General features: G+C 37.6%; 2 protein-coding genes and 2 long non-coding RNA genes across 9 annotated transcripts in view; 3 read left to right on the top strand and 1 right to left on the bottom strand.

Moving 5' to 3' along the window:
* LOC135735893 (uncharacterized) overlaps window positions 1–21,735 on the top strand; it is a 226,346-nt gene that overhangs the window by 188,336 nt on the left and 16,275 nt on the right. The gene's annotated exons all lie outside the window — the stretch shown is intronic.
* On the top strand, window positions 381–7,561 carry tlr3 (toll-like receptor 3). 2 transcript variants are annotated; one of them, XM_065254550.2, is made up of 5 exons: window positions 381–648; window positions 1,460–1,913; window positions 3,893–4,087; window positions 4,736–6,573; window positions 6,940–7,561. In XM_065254550.2, the coding sequence occupies exons 2-5, from the start codon at window positions 1,473–1,475 to the stop codon at window positions 7,166–7,168; spliced, it is 2,703 nt and encodes a 900-aa protein (XP_065110622.1). In that variant the 5' UTR covers window positions 381–648; window positions 1,460–1,472; the 3' UTR covers window positions 7,169–7,561. The 2 variants fall into 2 exon arrangements, with proteins under 2 accessions (XP_065110622.1, XP_065110621.1); XM_065254549.2 differs by having other exon boundaries at window positions 382–648; window positions 1,457–1,913.
* cyp4v2a (cytochrome P450, family 4, subfamily V, member 2a) lies at window positions 8,787–20,674 on the top strand. 2 transcript variants are annotated; one of them, XM_073814397.1, is made up of 12 exons: window positions 8,787–8,963; window positions 10,532–10,564; window positions 13,593–13,705; window positions 14,175–14,260; window positions 15,813–16,003; window positions 16,335–16,404; window positions 18,820–18,946; window positions 19,069–19,242; window positions 19,449–19,551; window positions 19,630–19,764; window positions 20,029–20,208; window positions 20,311–20,674. In XM_073814397.1, the coding sequence occupies exons 1-12, from the start codon at window positions 8,804–8,806 to the stop codon at window positions 20,484–20,486; spliced, it is 1,548 nt and encodes a 515-aa protein (XP_073670498.1). In that variant the 5' UTR covers window positions 8,787–8,803; the 3' UTR covers window positions 20,487–20,674. The 2 variants fall into 2 exon arrangements, with proteins under 2 accessions (XP_073670498.1, XP_065110624.1); XM_065254552.2 differs by lacking the exons at window positions 8,787–8,963; window positions 10,532–10,564 and adding an exon at window positions 12,538–12,757 and having other exon boundaries at window positions 20,311–20,663.
* On the bottom strand, window positions 8,971–10,524 carry LOC141282045 (uncharacterized). The gene is made up of 3 exons (XR_012336573.1): window positions 10,388–10,524; window positions 10,171–10,309; window positions 8,971–10,092 (listed from the first exon to the last, which is right to left on the bottom strand). It is a non-coding gene; the product is annotated as an uncharacterized lncRNA (long non-coding RNA).

The raw sequence follows: 21,735 nt of genomic DNA on the forward strand, positions 1-21,735 counted from the left end.
ATATATATATATATATATATTCTTCGATAGTAGCTAATAAATGTTGTTAAAAATGGGAAATGATGTATAGTTTTAAACTTCTTGAATAACACATCTGCAGCAAGGAGTAGGGAAAAAAGAGGGGGAGCCCCTCGCATTTTACCTATTTCCTCTTTTTATATCAATCAAAATGTTGAGGACAAATTAATATTAAAATAGCGGAAGTGATATGATTTTTTTGCGCTTTCATGTGAGCATATGAGGAAGTCTTTTGTTTTTTCTTAATCTCAGTATTTGCGCTAAAGAAATTATTACCACATTCGGTTGCAGATGTCATAACATGTAAATTCTCAAATGTGCATGCAGGCAAATAATTGGAGATAGCCTATGTAATAAAAAATTTAGTCTAGTATTTGACCTTGACCACTCTGAATGTAGCCCAGTGAAGATATTATTTGATATAAGACACGTCTGCGTGAGAAGGATCCGCCTCTTGTTTGTTTCATTTTTAAGAAAGAGGAATTGTTCCTTTCGCACGTTTTAATTCCCCCATGCAAACTTTATATGACCAAACAAGAGACTTGAGTTGCTTCACTAATGAACCGCTATGCAGGAATGACATTTGTGATATAAACGTGGGACATATTAGGATACATCTCCACATTTCAAGTAAGTGACGTCGTCCACATGGTAATGATCACTGCTACGTCTTAATTTTTACTGCAGTGCTTTTCATAGGGTTAGCGTATTGCAAACTAGTCTAAACAGTTATTATATTTTCGTGTTAGAAATGATACTAAAATGTTATACGAATGATATAGTCAGTTTTTAGTGTAGGTTTATTTTTGAAAGCAAGTTTCTGTTTATGCACATAGACTACCTTACATTTCTGGCTGCAAAAAGGCAACATTTCCATGGTTATTATTGCCCAGATAAAATATTATTGGTATTTTGTCCCACTGCAAGCTGTCAACATGGTAACCTGTTGCTAACCTACTTAAAAGCATTTAACTGTTTATAGCGTAACCCAAAGGTTAATGCAACACTATGATAATATTACAATTTTATTAAATTTACAGTTATACCCGCTCTACTTGATTTTGCCAAGTGAGAGATGTCCTCAGGGCAACACATTTTGTTGACCCAAGGGCAAATATTTTGTAAATAAGACCTAAACACACCCCAAACCCAACCCTAAACATAACTAAACCCTAAAATCAGAGGAAAAATATTTAAGTGAAAAACAATGGTCTAGAAGCAGCTAATCCTGGTTGGTATCTTAAACTTGAAACGAACTGTTAACATATCCTGTGACAACTTGTCCTGGTTTTCCTTGTTTTACTGGCTATACTGCTTAGTTTACATTCCATGTATTAAATGCTTCCCTGTTCCTCAACTGTACATTTGTATAAAGCGTCTACCAATTGCACAAGTGTAAAATTAAATAATGTTAACAATGTTCTTGTGTCTTTTACAGTAGCAAGGAAAAATATATGGAACAGATAAAGCTCATATCGGTGATGCTTTTCTGCACTTGCTTTCATGGCTACTGTGCAGCCAAAGCATCACCACACAAGTCAACATGTACGGTTGAAAACGGCAAAGCAGACTGTAGTCATATGAATCTGGATGCGGTTCCAACAAACCTGCCCAGAAATATCAGCACATTGGATGTGTCCCACAATAAACTAAAGACTCTGTCTTCCCTACGTTTGTACACTGATCTGGTGCACATTGATGCCAGCTACAACTCTCTAACTGCCATAGCAGATGATCTTTGTTTTTCTTTGCCACGCCTGCAAAGCCTTCACGTCCAACACAATGAAGTTTATTTATTGAGCGAGAAAGACCTGAAAAGCTGCTCTCATTTGATCCAGCTCGACCTATCTGACAACAGATTGAAGCTCAAGGGAGAGCCCTTCTCAGTTCTGAAGGTACATATAAACACACAATAATTAAACATTTCAGGTGTCATTATTGTTAAACGTTTTAGTTTGCAAACTTTGCATGTGCTGTGTGGTGCTATCTAGACTAGTGCTAATATTTGCTTAGTGCAGACATGTGTTATGCTTTTAGCAGAATTTAATTATATTATTGGGCATAAAGTGTCCAAGTTTAGTGGCTTAAAGGAAAACACCACTGTTTTTCAATATTTTACAATGTTCTTACCTCAACTTAGACAAATTAATAAATATCTATCTTTTTTTCAATGCGTGCACTTAATCTTTGTACAGCGCGTCGTGAATGCATTAGCATTTAGCCTAGCCCCATTCATTCCTTAGGATCCAAACAGGGATGAAATTAGAAGCCACCAAAACCTTTCATGTTTTGCCTATATAAAGACTGTTACATGAGTAGTTACACAAGTAAGTATGGTGGGACAAAATAAAATGTGGCGATTTTTTAAGCAGATAAAAATGAGAACTACATTGTATGGCGGAAGAGCACTTAGTTTGCAGAACTTCGACCTTGGCGCACAGTAACATCATCACTCCTGCCTACTCCCCCTCTCGCTCAAACTTCCACAGTCCTAAATATCCCTTTAATTCTTTCCCCACAAGCGTTTTAAAAAGAAGTTGCCATCCAGCAAGAAAAAGAGCAGACCCTCTACTTAAAAAAAAAACGTTTCATCCTTCATCATTAGTTCTTTTTATCACTTTTCTTCAAAAACACAAAATTTTGCAATATATATTGCGAATATAATTCCAGAGTGATCCTCAAAACGTACATGGATATACAGCTGTTTTCCCTAGGGAAGTGTTTCCCAATCCTAGTCCTCGAGCACCCCCTCCCAGAATGTTTCAGATCTCTCCTTATTTAACACACCTGATTTGGTGTTTTAAATAAGGAGACATCTAAAACTTTCTGGAAGGGGGTGCTCGAGGACTAGGATTGGGATATACTGCCTTAGGGTGAAACTTTCGGGTTAGGTTAAGTTGCGGAAGAGCACCAACAGGTAGATAATAGCGGTATTGCGGAAAGCCAGAAATACTCATCTTTGGCAGTGAAGAGTTTTCTCATAATTGACGAGTTAAATCTTCAATGGCGGGGAAAGAGTTAAGAGAGCCTACAGGTTCCTGCCATTGCTCAAGGTTTTTTTTAATACTGCATTAATTAATGTACAGTGTTTTCTAGTTGTATTCTAATAAAGAGACTGAGAAATAATTATATATGGTCACTGTACCATTGCAAAAGCAACAAATCTAATGGTGGCCTAAGACTTCTGCACAGTACTGTATGTTGTACCTATAACTGGTTTGTAAACTGTGCCAATAAAACAATGAGTGCGTTTACATGCACAGTCTTACGCCGATTATGCTTAATAAACTGATAACACGTTGGGTCATGTAAACGCGTAAAACGGTTTTCTTTAATCGGAGAAAGCCCATAATCGGTGTAAGCAAAAACCGATCGGCACAGGTAGTTTTTTGCTCATTACGCCGATTTCGCGTGGCATGTAAACACCTTAACCGGCTTTCTCACGGTTTTGTCCATGTGCGCATGTCTCCGCGTATGAAAGATAAACGTAAGTGCAAAGTAATGCATAACAGTCTCCGCTCGACTAAAGCAGTTGGCAGAGAAACTGTTAAAATAGAAGCTTGTGTTACATTTACAGGTTCTGGAGACACGAGAAGAGATACAACAATATAGCTTAAGACAGATATGCCGTCGGCTTTTTGATCGACTATTTGTACTATAGGCGGTGACGTCACTGCCTGCCAGAAAACTGATAATTCTCCAAGTCCCATGTAAACGCATTTGACTGCATAGCCGGCTTATTGATTTGCATGTAAACGCATGAAAACTGTTTTCTATAATAAGCAGATTTTTAATAGTTATCCGCTTATTCTGTGCATGTAAATGCACTCAATGAGTCAGTCCTGATGGGTATTAACATGTCCTCTCTATTTAGGATTTGTCATGGTTGGATGTGTCTCGAAACAAACTGAAATCTGCAAAACTGGGAACAAAACTTCAGCTGCCGCACCTGGTAACTCTTGTTCTTACAGGAAATGAGATTTCTGTACTGCAAAAGGACGACTTCCAATTCCTCAGTAATTCATCCGAATTTCGGGTTCTGATACTTTCGTCCCTGCCTCTTAAAAAGGTAAGAGGAACAAAATATGTCACGTGTCAGGTTACTTAAAGTTAAATGATTGAATATCAGCAAACTAAAATAACTCCTACGAGAGTTTGCCCTATTATGTGTTTACTCACAACCACTCTTATCTTTCCTGGAACTTGTTCAGGACTGTATAGACTTGTGTGCTTACAAAGCTGAACCCTGAACCGTGTTTTGATGATGATGCAGTTGGTTTTATGATTGGTGACGTTTTAACGTCAACATAAAAAACCTGATTTGGCAGAACCACCTTGATGCTGATGTATAAAGTATAAGTACCAAAGTACAAATTATAAGCCAGTATAACAAGTGCTCCCGTAGCTCAGTGTAGAGCGTGTTAGCCGGACAAAAGGTCATGGGGTTGAACCCCGAGAACACACATACTGATACAATATATACATTTTAAGGCACTGTAAGTCGCTTTGGATAAATGTGTCTGCCAAATGCATAAATGTCATGTAAGTGTACAATATGACCCTTTTCTAACAGACACCTAAAATGCTTTTAACAACTTCAAAGTCTGAACTAGATAAAACTTATGAAGAAAGCATCATGCCATTGTATAAATAAAATTTTCTTGAACTTAGCTCTACCACTTGCGATCTAACCAACCTATTTTTTTAATAATATCAGGTCGAGAATGGCTGTTTCCAGGCTATTGTTGGACTATCTGACTTGGTCCTGGATGGCAGCAAGCTCAGCCCAGAGTTTATCCCCAGTTTTTGTCAAGAACTTGCTGGCACATCCTTGAAAAACCTTTCTCTTCAAAACACACTTCAGTTAGTACTCACAAACACCACCTTCCGAGGCCTAGACAAGACTAACATCACTGTGCTCGATCTTTCCAATAACGCGATGACAAAGATTGCCGATGGAACCTTTCATTGGTTTCCCAGACTGAAGTTTTTATCCCTGGAGCACAACTCCCTTAAACACCTAACTAAGGACACCTTTAGTGGCCTTGGAAACCTGAGGCAACTTAACCTTCAAAAAGCACTGATTAAGGGCCGTACGTCGCCTTATCCAGTAATTGACGACTTCTGCTTCCAACATCTAGTCCAGCTGGAGCATCTGTGGATGTCAAATACTGCCTTCCGAGAGATAACGGATAATATGTTTTCCGGACTTGCTAACCTGAAGACGCTGGACCTGAGTGGGAGCAGCACAGGGTTAAAAATAATCACAAATAAAACTTTTGCTTCTCTGAAAGAGTCTCCACTTCAGACACTGAATCTTACAAGCATGGATATTTCAAGGCTGGGTCCTAGAGCTTTTGGGAACTTGGGCAACCTCACAAAACTCCTGCTTGGCCACAATTATATTTTTCAGCAATTGAAAGGGAATGAGCTGGAGGGGCTTTCTAATGTAATAGAGATTGACTTTTCTTTAAACCATCAAAGTATTTGTCTTACCAATACATCATTCATCCATGTCCCTACATTGAGGACTCTAATGCTAGGTCGAGCACTTAGAGGGACCTTAGATTTAGAAGCCTCTCCATTCAGGCCCCTGGTCAACCTCACCTTTCTAGATCTCAGTAATAACAATATTGCGAACATCAATGCTGGCTTACTCAAAGGATTGTATCATCTGAAAGTGCTAAAGATGCAGCATAACAACTTGGCAAGGTTGTGGAAGACAGCCAACCCTGGTGGTGCAGTTTTGTTTCTCGAGGACGTTACCAAACTGTCTTATCTAGATCTGGACTACAACGGCCTAGATGAGCTTCCACTTAATGCTTTGCGTGGTTTGTCCGAGCTGCGTGAGCTTAGTCTCCGTGGTAATCTTTTGAATCAGCTGCGTGCCTCTGTATTCGATGACCTGACGTCTTTACGCTATTTGCATCTTCAAAAGAACCTCATAACCTCTGTCCAGCGCTTCACATTTGGCGTGCCGCTGTCCAACCTGACAGAACTTCAGATGGACCGCAACCCCTTTGACTGCACCTGTGAGAGTATCCTGTGGTTCTCCGAGTGGCTCAACTCCACCAACGCTAGCGTTCCCGGATTCCCAAGAAGTTACCTCTGCAACACACCGAACGGGTATTTCAACCGCTCTGTCATGGCGTTTGACCCACTCTCTTGCAAGGATATGACGCCTTTTAAGGCGCTGTATATTTTCAGTAGTACCGCAGTGTTGACGCTGTTATTTACGGCTTTCCTGCTACACTTCCAGGGATGGAGAATTCAGTTCTTCTGGAGCATAATGGTAAACCGTGTACTTAAGGATAAAACTATTACTGAAGCTAGATACCTGTATGATGCTTATATCATACATTCTGCCGACGACAAGCCGTGGGTGGAACGAAGTTTGCTCCCCCTGGAGGATGAACATTTTAATTTTTTTCTTGAAGACCGAGATGCAACACCTGGCTTTTCTCATCTTGACACTATTGTTGAAAATATGGGACGGGCCAAAAAGATAATTTTTGTTATTACAGAAATGCTTCTAAGGGATCCTTGGTGCAGGCAGTAAGTATTTTTTTTATGTAATTCACTAAATACTTAAATGTAGTTTCTGGAGCTGAACTGGTAGAATATTGTGCCAAGAAAATAAAGAGGTGTATACAAAAATAGCACTTTGAATGCCCTGTTGCAAATGCAAATGTCGCTGGTTAGTTGCAACATGGTCACCACCATTTAAATTGACAGTGAGTCCAGTTTCAGTTCTTTATTCAGATTCTAAATTCAGATAACACCTCATATGTTCGCAAAAACATGCTTCCCTGTTTGCGACTAACTGAAATGCACTTTAGCCAGGACTTTTGGGTTTTTTAAGAAAATAAATATGAAAACTTACTTTTCTGATTGAAGAATAACTTTCTCTTACTTATGCAGATTCAAAGCTCATCATGCTCTTCACCAGGTAATGGAGGACAATCGTGACTCGCTGATTCTGATTTTTCTGCAAGATGTAGAGGATTACAGTCTAAACCGTTCTTTACATCTACGGCGTGGCATGTTAAAACCTCGCTGTATCCTCGACTGGCCTTTACACCAAGAACGCATCCCAGCTTTCCATCAGAAACTTCGCTTAGCATTAGCTTCTACCAACAAGGTCAACTAGATGTCATTCTGGTCATAAGCTAAAGATACCTGTACATACTTTGGCATGGGCTGATATTTCAAAAATTTTCCATATTCCAATAATTTACAGATATTATACAAAAAATCATTTCTGTCAAAACCTCAAAGGCATAGAAGTTGATTGCACTAATATGGATATAAGTTCATCTGCTTAATGTTTACGAGTATTGTGTTTGATTGGTTTTGTTTTTAGTTTACTATACAATTTTGTTACCTTATTTATTACTATACCTTTACAGTATAATACTACCGTACCTGTGAAAATATAATGTTGTCACTTAAAGGGTTTCCCAGACAGGGTTTAGATAAGGCCTTTTTAATTTTTGGATTATATTTAAGTAGTTTTTACAGACAAACCTTTAAAAAAAAACAATACTGGTGTGCATCTTAAGACAAAACAAAGAGATAAATTGTTTAGTCTTGGACTAGGATAAGCCCACTTCTAGTTCTGGACAGTACTGCCCCAAAGTATTCTTTGTATGTTATACACAAAGTATTTTGTACAAACAATGATTTTTGCCCATACTGTAAAGTCTAAACAATCTACAACTTTATAATGTATTAAAAGATACAAAAATTAAAATAATTTTTTATTACTTTGTTTCCAAATAGTATTCCACTGTCAGTTACACAAGCTGAATTATTATTGTATATATAGGATTTAATTATTTTATTATTTGTTTTTGGATGGGAAGTGTTACGTAATACAGACTTGAGATTTTGCACTTGGTACTCAGTGTTAATGTTTAGTACAATGTACCCACCTACTGGTCATTTTTATAAGAAATCAATAATCTTACTTTTGTACCATGCTATATAGTTTATATATATTAAAGTGTCAATGCAAAAAATGAAAAAGAGGACTTTAGTATTTACTATTCTAAACTGTAGTATTTTTTTAGAAAGTGTTTTTTTATTTACATAAATATTAAGGCTTACTACACGTTGCCACAGCTTAGCAACTGACTACAGTTAAATAGGGATTAAGGGATTTTTGCATGCACCTACAAAGTGGTCATTTTAACATGCTATAATAAATTATTTGTGGGGTATTTCGAGCTAAAATGTATACCCCAGAGTATACACACTGGGGACACCAGAGATTTATTTTACATCTTAAAGAATTCTTTTACTGTACATCTAAAAAATATAAACCCTTAAACTCTGGGGATTTTGCTGTGGGGTTCCGATAAGGACTTATTTTATTAGAAATAAGCATATTATGCAGCCACAGAAAACAAGTTTATAAAAGTTCATAAAAGTTAACACTGGCATAATGAACTCCAGCTCTGAAACACAAATTAACTCTTAATATGTTCAATTTACTCTGTAGGTGTTGAATTCAACTCAGAAATGTTTAACACTGAAAATGTCACTCTCTAATTTTTGCTGTGTAGGCTACTATAGTAAATACTGAATAATAAACATATTATTTTTCATGTTGATGTATCCAAGTTGCTGTATTATCCTACTTCATAAAACCTTTTAAAGACAACGGTTTTGGAGTGGGTGGGGGTTATGCATTGAAAATTTAAGCACATCCCAGGTCTCGCAACCACATCAAGTCGTTAAAAGGAGGAACGCTTCTTTGAGATTTATTTGTACAGTAAACAAAATGCTTGTGGAAGTTGGTGAACTTTTAAACGGATTGGTAGTTTTTGTCTCACTTCTAACACTGCTGACTTTTATCACAATTTATCTGCTTAAAGATTACATGCGTAAATGGAGAGACATGAAAGCTATTCCTGGGATTCACCCAACGTACCCGTTTCTAGGTGTGGCAAGACGAGGGAGTGAGAGTTTAGCTTCATGACGAAAGCAAAGATTCTGCATAAAATTCCGACTACGCCACCCCAGGACTTACACCCAGGGAAATATTCCTTACACCCAAAAGGCAGTAAGGCACACAAGTTCGTTCCTCTTAAAAGGAAGAGTGAGCAAGAGACGTGGGTATAGTACAAAAATAGATTTTATTTACACGTAACCCCTTTAAGATGAGCACTCCAAAACATACAGTCACTCCACTTCAAAATGCATCACAATCACACACACTCAAAATTAAGGTTAATGAAAACAAAACAAACATATAGTAACCAGCAGGGCTGAGGTTCCCAACGGAAAGAATCACTTAATCACGACTGGTGTTTACAAAAAGGCACACACACACACACACACACACACACACACACCACTGTGCATTCGGATTACACAACCACACACTTCAAGTGTTACACAGCACCCACTGAGGAGGAAGCACCACCACCGGACAGATCCATCCACCCGTGGGACCCCAGCTCCTGCAACAAATTAAAACAAAGTAAATAATTGGGTCACACAAAACAAAATGGTGGCGACCAGCCTTATTTCACAAAGCTGACGACCACCACACACACACACACACAATAAAAGAAAATAAATTTATAACAATTAATAAAAATAATTATACTAGTCCAAACCACAGGAAAATAGTAAGGCAGTACAGAAGATGTATTCAATTAACAAGGTTTTAGATCACAATTACGGACAAGTAAGTTTCTTGGGAACCAGCTATAATGAGCAGTCCAGAATGTCAACAACATTGCTCATAACCCACAAGCAGGTTTACAAACACAAATGATAATACCCAAAAAATAAGGAAAAACAAACAAAAAGATGTAAGTTGATGCATTAAAGCAGAGCCAATGGAAAGCGACTCGTTTCTCTCACACCGAGAGCGAACCACGGCTCTGAGATATTAACGTCTCACGTGGAGCGTAAACGCTAGGCTCACAACAGAACCAGACAGTACACAGTCCAGTGTGCAATGGCACAGATAATGACGTCGGTGACAGCGGTGCAACACTGCAGCGCGAGAATCAAAAGACAGCGCAACGGGAGACACAGCGTAGAACGAAAGGGAGACTCCTAAAGTAAACAAATATAATATTAAAACTACACACATCATCATACACTCAACATTAAGACTTCGTGCTAGACACTTACCGAAAAGTGGCATCACCCCAGACAATTTATTGTTTTACAGCACATGTTAACCAACAGCAGGAAAACCCATAGCCAACTGAGGGTACACCATCACGTACACCACTAACCGCACAAGGGCACCAGCACGACAGACGACACACTAAAACCAAAACATTACTTTTAAATGACAAACACACAGATTAAAACTGCTAACCATAGCATGTTAGCAAGAGCTCACCTGCCGCTAACGTTGTAAACACCCAGGGGAAAACAGGACATGACGCATCCCGGGCAGCAGCCAATCGGCTCTTAAAAAGGGACTGCCCCTTCCTGATTGGTGAAATCAGCTGTCAATCACAGCTCACCTAATCCTGCTACATAGGCAACGCTCTCAACTTCAAGTCCGATGGAAGAGGTAGCTGATTATTTCAGTAGTTTAGTTTAGTTTAGTTTAATTTAGTTTATATTAACGTAAAAATGTCAATAGTAAATTAAAAATATATATTATTGTAGCTATTATTGTATCTTTGCTCATGTTTTTGATGACTATATGATTTTGGAAATTGTTTTCTTCACGTTTTTTTTATGTCCGTGTGTGATGGTTAAGTTGTATTTTTGTCACGCGCACAATGCTTTGCTTTCCAGTAGGCTACTGGATAACTAAAAGTCTTGGCACCGTCTCTTAGCAGCTTAAGCCTTCTTTTGTCCTTCTTTAATAGAGACACATAAACTAATGGTTCACAGACGTTCATTTCCAACCACTTTACAAGTTGTTGATTCACAAATAGCCTACACAAAAATGTAAACATCATAAATGTAAAATTCAAAATAAAAGGAATTCACGCGCACGCACGCAAGCACACACACACACACAAACACACACATTCTGGTTTCCATGTTTTTTGGGGACATTCCATAGACGTAATGCATTTTATTCTGTACAAACTGTATATTCTATTCCCCTTACCTGCCCCATTCCCTAACCCCAACCAACCATCACAGGAAACTGTCTAATACCTTAGATTTTCAAGAAACATCATTCGGTTTGATTTATTAGCTTGTTTCCTCATGGGGACATCAAAATGTCCCCACAAGGTCACAAAAATACACACACACACACACACACACACACACACACACACACACACACACACACACACACACACATTCTGGTTTCCATGTTTTGTGGGGACATTCCATAGACGTAATGCATTTTATACCATACAAACTGTATATTCTATTCCCCTTACCTGCCCCATTCCCTAACCCCAACCATCACAAAAACTTTTCTTGTACCTTAGATTTTCAATAAACATCATCTTGTTTGATTTATAAGCTTGTTTCCTCATGGGGACATCAAAATGTCCCCACAAGGTCACAAAAACACTGGTATTCCTATCTTTGTGGGGACAATTGGTCCCCACAACGTGATAATTACCAGGTACACACACACACACACACACACACACACACACACACACACACACACACACACACACACACACACACACACACACACACACACACACACACACACACACACACACACACACACACACACACACACACACACACACACACACACACACACACACACACACACACACACACACACACATTTATAAATAGGAGATTTGCAAAATAAACAAATAAAAATCTTAAAGGTTTTATGTCACAAATCTGGTTTATTAGTAGTCTCATGCATCCCCCCCCTTAACCTACAGTAGTTGGACTCCACCACTTCAGGGCGAGGACAATTTGAAATGCTATTTAATGATAAACATTTATTTTCTGTGCCCCTATAAACAAAACATAATTCAACTCTTTCAAAAAAATATAAGAAAAAGTATATTTGGATTTAATTTATAAATTATAAATATTTACAAAAATAGTAAATTAACAATTTGCTGAATCGGAGAGTTTGTTTTTATGTTAAGTCTTACTTCTCCATAAGCAACCAGTATAACAAAAACGCCAAATGTGGTGTAATGCACTAACAGTGATATTAGAAGTTTATGTAAAAATTTAAACATTACTAATCTACAAATAACAAACAAGATGATGAGCCCAGAATATAAACACAATGCACAAATAAGACCACCAGCAGCAGTAAAATCACCAATGTGCTTGGAAAGTATAAAACAAAACACTGCTGGAAATAGGGGTGCTGACACATTTATTGCAAGCTTGAAATACAGCTTGCTTTGTTCATTTAAGTTTCTCCAAACAAAACACATACACAAAAAAAAAAACACCAAACCAAATGTCCTTATTTCAAAGGAGAATGTCATTGGGTCTGTGACTATCCCTGAAGAGCTCACAGAGTGTAACCGGGGTCGTGAAGGTTCGAAGTCCAGGAGTAGAGGGACTATATAAAGCACTGGAGACTAGACACTGTATGTACCAGTTAAAAAGATGGTTGCATTACTTGGAGGGTATACTTTTGGGTTTGTAGCAGCGGCTGTTTGCGTTGTTCTGCTGACATATGTCACCTACCAGCTGCTGAAAAACTACCTGCACAATTGGAAAGAGCTGAAGCCTGTGCCAGGCATTGGATACACTTATCCATTTATCGGGAATGCGCTGCAGTTTAAATCAAATGCTGGAGGTGAGAAGGGTTTTTTCTTACTTATCTATTAATTCCACTTTTCACGGTATATTTAGGCAGACTTGTCTTTCCAAACTATTGGTTATAAACTAAAGTTGAACAATCCAAAAACCTTAATTTGAACTTAATTTAAATTTAATAAAATGTATTTAATTTAATTTAAACTTAATTAAAAATGGTTGAACAAGCATGCACTGATATACCTCTTACAAACACTATACAGTTGTGAAATGAAAGCATTGATCAACCTTAGTGAAATTCATTCATCTGCATGAAAGCCTGTAACATTTATATAATTGAAGATTTGTTTAGGTTCAGTATTTTCACATTAATGGCAATGAAAAGGTTATTAGTTACTAAATGAAATTCTTTATTTTCACAAATTCACTTTATTCATTTCATAGAAATAGGTATGTGCATGCAAGCTTTTTTGGCAAAACCCTCCACTTCTAAAAAAAGCCACTCATATGGACAAGACATAGTTAACTTTTGCAGAATCACTGAAAATGCAACTAGAAACATTGCAAATGCTGAAAGTCAAAACTAAAAAAAAATAGAAATGAAGACAATGAAGTCTCCCGTGCATTTTGATGACCTTGCTGAAAAAAAAAAAATTAAGCATTTAACAGATTATGCCAACAAATCGGTATTTCTGGATATCCTGAGGCCAGGATTAATGAGATTTGAAGTGAATGTATTTAATGAACGTATAATACGGGCCAAGAGCATTCGCTTGACATCATCTAATTGTTGACATTGGTGGTGTTTAGCGGCTTTTGCATTATTATTATTGTTATTTTTTATCATTACTTAATGATCGAAAACTTTCTTTCAGATTTCTTTGGTCAGTTGGTTGGCTACACAAATGAATTTCGGAATTCTCCTTTGCTTAAAATATGGGTCGGACCTGTGCCATTCCTCGTCCTTTACCATGCCGAAACTATTGAGGTAATGTCTGAGACAAGTGCACTTGTACGCACACACCTAGAAACACACACACAAACATTACTTTGAACATATTTCTTGGCCTTGTGCCAGTATGTTTTACAACATGAGCTTTGAAGAAGAAGATAACTTTGGTGAACAAACATGACCCCACACAGACAGTTTAATGTCAGACAAAGAACAAGGTCTATGTTTTATTTGTCACATTATGGCACAAATACAGCCCCCACACATACACAGTGCATATACTGTAATATAACAAAACTTAAATGTATTTATTTACAAATAAATAATAAATAAAGATTTGAAGAAACTTCATTAGTGGTTTAGACTCTGTTAGTTGATTTGACATTTACCAATTTTTTTCTGTCTTATCAATACTGCACCAGTGGTGTTACCTACATAGACAAGTCTGCTTGATGCATTGTTCTTGACAAATCCTAATGCCAAACTGCCTCTCACTCTATCATAGACAGTGCTGAATAATCCTATTCACATGGATAAGGCCTACGTATACAATTTTCTGCACCCCTGGCTGGGAACAGGACTACTTACAAGGTAAATTGTTTACCAGCTTACTTTATTAAAGTCTTACAAAAGAGTTTGGGGGAGAAATCTAACAAATGATATATATTTCAGTGAGATTTTAGACTTGTGTCTAAATATTCTCATGCTATACCTACATTCTTAGAACAAAAAGGTACGAAAGCTTTGAATGAGGCTGTCCCCTTTAAAAAGTACATCTTATATTTGTACATCAAGGTACAGTACTACACCTAAATGGTACATGCTTACTTTTTTTATAAGGTACTGTTCCAGTGACAGCTTTTGTACCTTTTTCTGAGAGCACAGTTAATCTCTTATGTATCTTTTTTAGTGTTTCAGAAAAACTTTTTGTAACATAAAATGACATCCTAACCCAAACACCGATTCTAACCCCAACTCCAAGCGACCATGATTTAACAATAAACATGGAGAAACCTATATATTAAATAACATCCTAAACCCAAATCTAACCCTCAACCCAAGCAAAAATGGTTTAAAAAACAGAAAACAAATGAGAAAACAATGAATAAACAAACACAACGCGCCATATAAGTGAACGGGAGGGACTGGCGTATCATATGCACGCAAAAGCGGAATTTGGCGTATCTATTGCACAATAATCACACTGCGTGTCATTTGTACGCATTTGGTGAGAATGGGTTGTTTATTATAGCATGTTAAAATTGCCACTTTGTAGGTGTGAGCAAAAATGTGTGTTTTTGTGTGTGTGTCCTCTAAAATGCAAATGAGCTGATATCTGTACTAAATGGCAGTGCAGTGGTTGGGTAGTGCAGATTAAGGGGCGGTGTTATCCCCTTCTGACATCACAAGGGGAGCCAAATTTCAATGACCTATTTTTCCACATGCCTGCAGAGAATGGTTTACCAAAACTAAGTTACTGGGTTAATCTTTTTACATTTTCTAGGTTTATAGAAGCACTAGACACCCAATTATAGCACTTAAAGGGACAATCAGTAGGATCTACCCCCATCTAGTGGTGGAATTGTATTTTGCATTCAAACGAACAGTGCTTACTAGCTCCTCCCCTTTCCAAATGCGTGTTGCAACTACGGTAGCCGTTATGTAATCGCTGATCTCCTTGTCCGTTGCAGCTGGTTCACGTGTTCTGAATGAAAACGCGTTGTGGAAACGCGTTGGTAGGCAAGTGCTTTTTGTCCCTCTCTGCTATTATAGTTTATCAATACGGCGAAACGATATGGATGCCTCCTTGGACTTACCCATTCAATGTAAGTAAAGAGAAGAAATTCTAAGCTTACAAAGAAAAATCAGATCACTGGCAGAGGTCATTTGACACCAACGAGGACATATTTATGAATAAAGACATTGATTTTGATTAATAAAACACTTAAAATCCTACTTATTGCCCCTTTAAACATGGAAAAAGTCTGATTTTGTCCCATCTAAGAAAAACCTTTGAGACAACTGTCTTCACTGAAACTTACATACTACAACTTGTTATATGGATGATCCAGATGTCACTTGTCATATGTTGGACACTTTACATGTGACACTTACTGTAAATTGTTTTCCGTCTGTCTTTTAGTACAGGAGATAAGTGGAGACGCAGACGTAAGATGTTGACTCCAACATTTCATTTCTCTATACTGACTGAGTTCCTGGAGGTAATGAATGAACAGGCAGAAGTGCTCATAGAGAAACTAGAGAAGCATGCTGGAAAAGGCAAATTCAACTGTTTTAACCACATCACTCTTTGTGCTCTCGACATCATCTGTGGTATGTTATTATTATATGTGCATCTAAGATGTTATTATTATATTTATATAATATTTCTTATATAATTACTTTTAAGTATAATATTTATAATTGTCACAAAATTAGAAAACAGATCAAAAATATATCTCTGTGAAAATCTCTCTTTGTAATAATTACTGCAAATGCTTTAAAAGTTATGGTTTACAGTGCACATTCAGTAATGATGACTGAAAAGGAATTATCTAAACATTTGAGCATTTTTTATGCTTTTCAGCCGATTTTATGGTCAAACTTTATGATCTTTTTGAGGATTTAGTTTCTAGTGAGAACTAACAAAATTATTATATTTCAGAGACTGCCATGGGAAAGAAGATCTATGCACAGAGTAACTATGACTCTGATTATGTGCGGTGTGTCTACAGGTATTTACTTTTATTTATATATTTACATATATTAACTTACATTCGTATTTATATAATAGTTCATAATATTTACATTTATGCATTTAGGCAGACAAATTATTCAAAGTGACTTACAGTGCACTCAAGGTATACAATATAAATTTATTAATACCATGTGTGACAGAAAAAGGAGAAATGAAAATGTCCAGAGAGTGAATCTAGACAAGAACTACACATTATGGGCCCTATTTTAACGATCTAAGCGCATCATCTAAAGCGCACAGCGCACGGTCTAAATGGGCGTGTCAGATACCACTTTTGCTAATTTAATGACGGGAAAAATGGTTTGTGCGCGAGCGCACGGTCGAAAAGGGTTGTACATATTTTCCTAATGAGTAATGGGTGTGTTTTGGGCGTAACGTGCAATAAACCAATGAGAGTCTTATCTCTCATCCCGTTTAAAAGCCAGTTGCGCTGGCGCTGTGCGTAATCCCTATTTAGATGACGGACCTTGTAAACTGAAAAACAAAGAAGAAGACCACCAGTTTAAAAATAATGTTAAAAATTAGCTGTTTTCATTTTTATTCAATAGTAAAACCTTTAAAAGCCTTTTTCTTTCAGTCACAGAAGTACAAAAATCAGGCTTTGAATTGCTGTACCTGTAAATGTATTGATATCCTACATAATCAGTGTAATCTCAGAAAATAATTAGCAAATATGCATGAAAAGGTTTGTACTCCAAAAATACAAACAAGAGATAAAGGATTTACAAACGTGCAGACAGCCGTAGCGTTTCAGCACTAGAAAAGCGCCATTGGATTTTTTACAAAGCATTACTTAAAATGTTTCTCATCTCACCATATCCACAGGTACAGAGTCATCATATACAATAAATAAAATAAAATAGATGCATTTGTTTAAAGCAAAGCATTTATTTACTTACCAGGCTGCAGGTGAAGCATCTCTTTGTGCCTTCTAACGTCTCATAATCGGTCCTCATTTATGTCCAAGAGACTCAATAATAATCTTTTACATTCAATCCTTTAATCTTTCGTATGTTCAAGCGTTTTTGTGCTGCTGCGCATTCATGTATATGATAAGCAAACCCGCGTTGTCCCGTTTATAGGCGCATATTACTAATGCGCTCTTTAAATAACAAAAAACATATTGCACCATTGACTTTAGACTTTAGACCAGGTTTTTGTTGGTCAATGGCGTAGTCTATTAAAGTTGCCTCAAAATATCAACGCGCCAACAATGCGCGTGAACACACCTCGTTTTCAGACCAGAACGCCCATGGGCGCAAAAGGGGGTGCAAATGCATTTGCTATTTAAACAATGTGGCGCAGGGTGGAAACTAGCAAAAGACACTTGCGTCGCGCATTGCGCTGCATTGCACCGGGTGTAAGATAGAGCCCTATGTGTTTGTTTGTCTGGGTGGATGAGTTCATGTGTATTTCTGAGTCATGTTTGTTTGGATAAAGTAAAGGCCATACCATAATATATATATATATTGATGGTAAATAGTACTTGAAGCTCGTAAACATAGGGGAACCATTTTTAGCCCTACAGAGCACCTATATAGCACCATAAGTGGTGTGCTAAAGCATAACTATTGCACCATCATTGGTTCAACATAGCACAATATGGTTGTACACAGCAGGTGATACATAGGTGATGTATAGCACTTAAATGGTTCCCCTATGATTACAAGCCAGTGAACCACTTTTAGTGCTATTTACCACCATTATTTTTAGAATGTAGTTACATTGCCTGTTTTGTTGCAGGTTATTTATTCTAGTTAATTTGTTATACTAGTAATGAAAATGTCAATCCAAGAGCATTCCACTGTGGGATACGCTAATCCACACATTTGGCAAATGTTGTAGGCCATTCAAAGATTTATTTCTGTAACATAGTTAATATTAGTGTTGTAGTCAAGACCACCTAAACCGAGACCAAGTCATGACCAAGACAGGCCGAGACCGAAAACAAGACCAAGACTTTAAAGGGTTGAGACCAAATCAAGACCAAGACAGGCCGAGACCAAGTCAAGACCAAGACCAGTGCAAGTCACTGCATTAAAACACTTATGATAAAATGTGGAATATGCTTATGATTAGGCACTTCTTGTGTGTGTGTGTGTGTGTGTGTGTGTGTGTGTGTGTGTGTGTGTGTGTGTGTGTGTGTGTGTGTGTGTGCGTGTGTGTGTATGCCATGAGCAAAGTTGATAAAATGAAAATAAAAAAAAAATGGCACTGGAAAAATCAGTAAATTATAATCATTATTAATTAATTAATGATTGTGGTCTTGACCGGTCTTGAAATAAAATTCTAATAAAATAAAATTTGAGTTTTTCCGAGACGAGACCAAGACCGATCTCGAGTACAACACTATTTAATATATCAATTAGTTCTCTTGCTCTTATTGTTGCAGAATGAGTGACATCATCACCAGACGCCAAAGGATGCCTTGGTACTGGCCTGACATTGTCTATAAATACTTTGGTGAAGGCAGAGAACACAACCGAAGTCTGAAGATCCTACACTCCTTCACAGAGAGTGTGAGTATCTCTGGAATGTCTGTTGAGTGTCTCACAATCATTCTGAAAGTTTTGACCGTGCGCAATCTTTGATATGCATTTCTGCAGACCGATTGGCTATGTATGTGTTTCCTGCCACACAGGTAATTCATGAGAGGTCAGACCATCTCAACTACATCGAGTCTGACAGCGAATCAGATCAAGGGATGAAGAAAAGGAAAGCTTTCTTGGACATGCTGTTGAAAGCAACGGATGAGAATGGGAAAAATCTTACTAACATGGACATCCAGGAGGAGGTGGACACATTCATGTTTGAGGTAAAAACTCAAAGAAAACTTAAGATGGGCTCACACTACAGGATTATCGGCCCAAATTTACCTCCCTGTATTTCCCCTCCTGGGAATCTGAGAGATATTTTTAGGAAAATGAAAAATTGCTATCTCAAGTACAGTACTTGTTTATTATGCTATATAGGTGACATTTAATCTGTTAATATGAACGTATTTTTGTCTAAATGTTGCAGGGTCATGACACTACAGCGGCTGCCATGAACTGGGCCGTACACCTGTTAGGTACCCATCCCGAAGTTCAGAGAAAGGCACAGCAAGAACTCTTTGAAGTGTTTGGTAAGTTTAACCAATACAGCAGTTACAGTAGCTTTGTCTTTTCCTGGGTTAGCATCAGTGTAACGGTTTTTGTGTCAGGTGAGTCTGAGAGGCCTGTTAACACGGAGGATCTGAAGAAACTGCGTTACCTGGAGTGTGTAATAAAGGAGGCTCTGCGTCTCTTTCCATCTGTGCCATTTTTTGCTCGAGCCATCTGTGAAGATACAAAAATCAGTAAGTACCACATCTAGTACACACAATTCGTTGCCTGCATTGGGTTGGGGAGCAATTTATTTATGCATTTGTATTTCTGACAGTCTGTCCATGTGCTTTTTGGTGTTTCAAAACATAAAAAAATGATGGGAGATTATTGTGCATTATCTAAGTAATGCACAATAACATTACAACTTCTCAAATGTCTCCACCATTTATGCTTACGCACCAGAGACTGTAAAAGTTGACCATCTTACGTGACTTTTTATTTGTCGTTGCCTGCAGATGGCTATAGAGTCCCCAAAGGAGCAAATGCTATAATCGTGACCTACGCCCTCCACCGTGACCCTCGGTATTTCCCAGAGCCTGAAGAATTTCGTCCCGAGCGTTTCATGCCAGAGAATACCGTTGGTCGACATCCTTACGCCTACATTCCTTTCTCCGCTGGCCTTCGCAACTGCATCGGTAAGACACTTTTATGTCCACGTCATACACAGAAGTGATGCGTCTTTATCCATTTATTGTCTTTTACAGTAGAATTCACAGATTTTTTGTTTGTGCATACAGGCCAGAGGTTCGCTATAATGGAGGAGAAGGTTATTTTGGCTTCTATCCTGCGCAGCTTTAACATCGTGGCGTGTCAGAAGAGGGAGGACCTTCGCCCACTGGGTGAACTGGTGCTGAGACCAGAGCAGGGCATCTGGATCACGCTGGAGCGCAGAAAAAAGTTGAACCAGTTTTAAGCAATAAATGCCTAAACAGACGCACAGCTATACAACAATCCTTGTATACACACATTCATTTCTGTTTAGCAGTGCAGTAAGCTTTGTAACTGATTAAGTAGGACAATTAATATAACATTTGTTTAGCAACTGAGTTGTACAAAATGCAATAAAAAAGTTACGTTTAGAAAAGCCTTGCTGTTCTATTTGTCATTTAGGCAATACATATTTTTTAAAGAAAATCATATAGAAATATTTTTACTAATTATTAAAAATATGTGTGTTTGTTTTGTGTTTTAATTCATTCTCAATTTTCATCCCTAATGTCAAATTTGTTTCATTTAGCATTTTTTGTAGTTTAGCTGTTTATGAATGTATATGTTGGTCAGTGCATGGTGACTACCAGGGCCGCCTTAACCCAATGTGAGGCCCTGGGGCTGAGAGGTTTTGGAGGCCCCCCATACCCTCAATTTATAGTCTCATTTAAAAAAAAAATATTGTAATATCTAGGTAATCTACATCACATAATGCATTAGTTTCTTTCAATACATAAAAGAGTGAGTTTTACCTCTTTGACCCAGAAAATACCATAATATCATTATTAACATCACTGAGCCCACTTGATCATAAACACAAGACACTTAACAACCACACACAGCAACTTGGTGAAAATAAAACCAAAATGTGTGAGAGTATATATGTTTATAAGCTTTATGTTTATTTAGTTTTTGGAATATACAAATTTGCAGAAAATTGCCACTCACTAACTAAATGCTCAGCACAGTTTAAAAAATATAAGAAGTTAAAGTTAGTTTTAAAGTGAAAATGCATTAATGTTAACAAAAGATAAGTCTTTATAGGGATAATCTTGTTTTTTAATCAGTTATTTATTTTGTAGGCTATTGAAGATATAGTAGGCTATGCATTGTATTTAGTATTTATGCATACTACGCATGTAAAACGAACACGTATGAATATGCACAAAACAGACAGGGAACATACATGTATATAAGATCTTTAGATAAGGAGATTATAAATATGAATGGTGCTATCAGGGGATGATCATTTGAGATGGTCTTGTCGCGATTTGACTTGCACATTTACCGTTGCGTTGTCTTTCTAAACCAACAGATGTGTGTACTGTGAGCTAACGTCGCGTCAAACTACAGCGCTCCAGCTGCGCACGCGTCACTGACATAAACGCAAATAAACTAAAACTTTAAAACAACTAACAGCATTATGTGCGGGAACTCCTTTCTTTATTTGGCCG

This window comes from Paramisgurnus dabryanus, chromosome 4 (assembly GCF_030506205.2).
Source record: "Paramisgurnus dabryanus chromosome 4, PD_genome_1.1, whole genome shotgun sequence".
NCBI classification, from domain to species: domain Eukaryota; kingdom Metazoa; phylum Chordata; class Actinopteri; order Cypriniformes; family Cobitidae; genus Paramisgurnus; species Paramisgurnus dabryanus.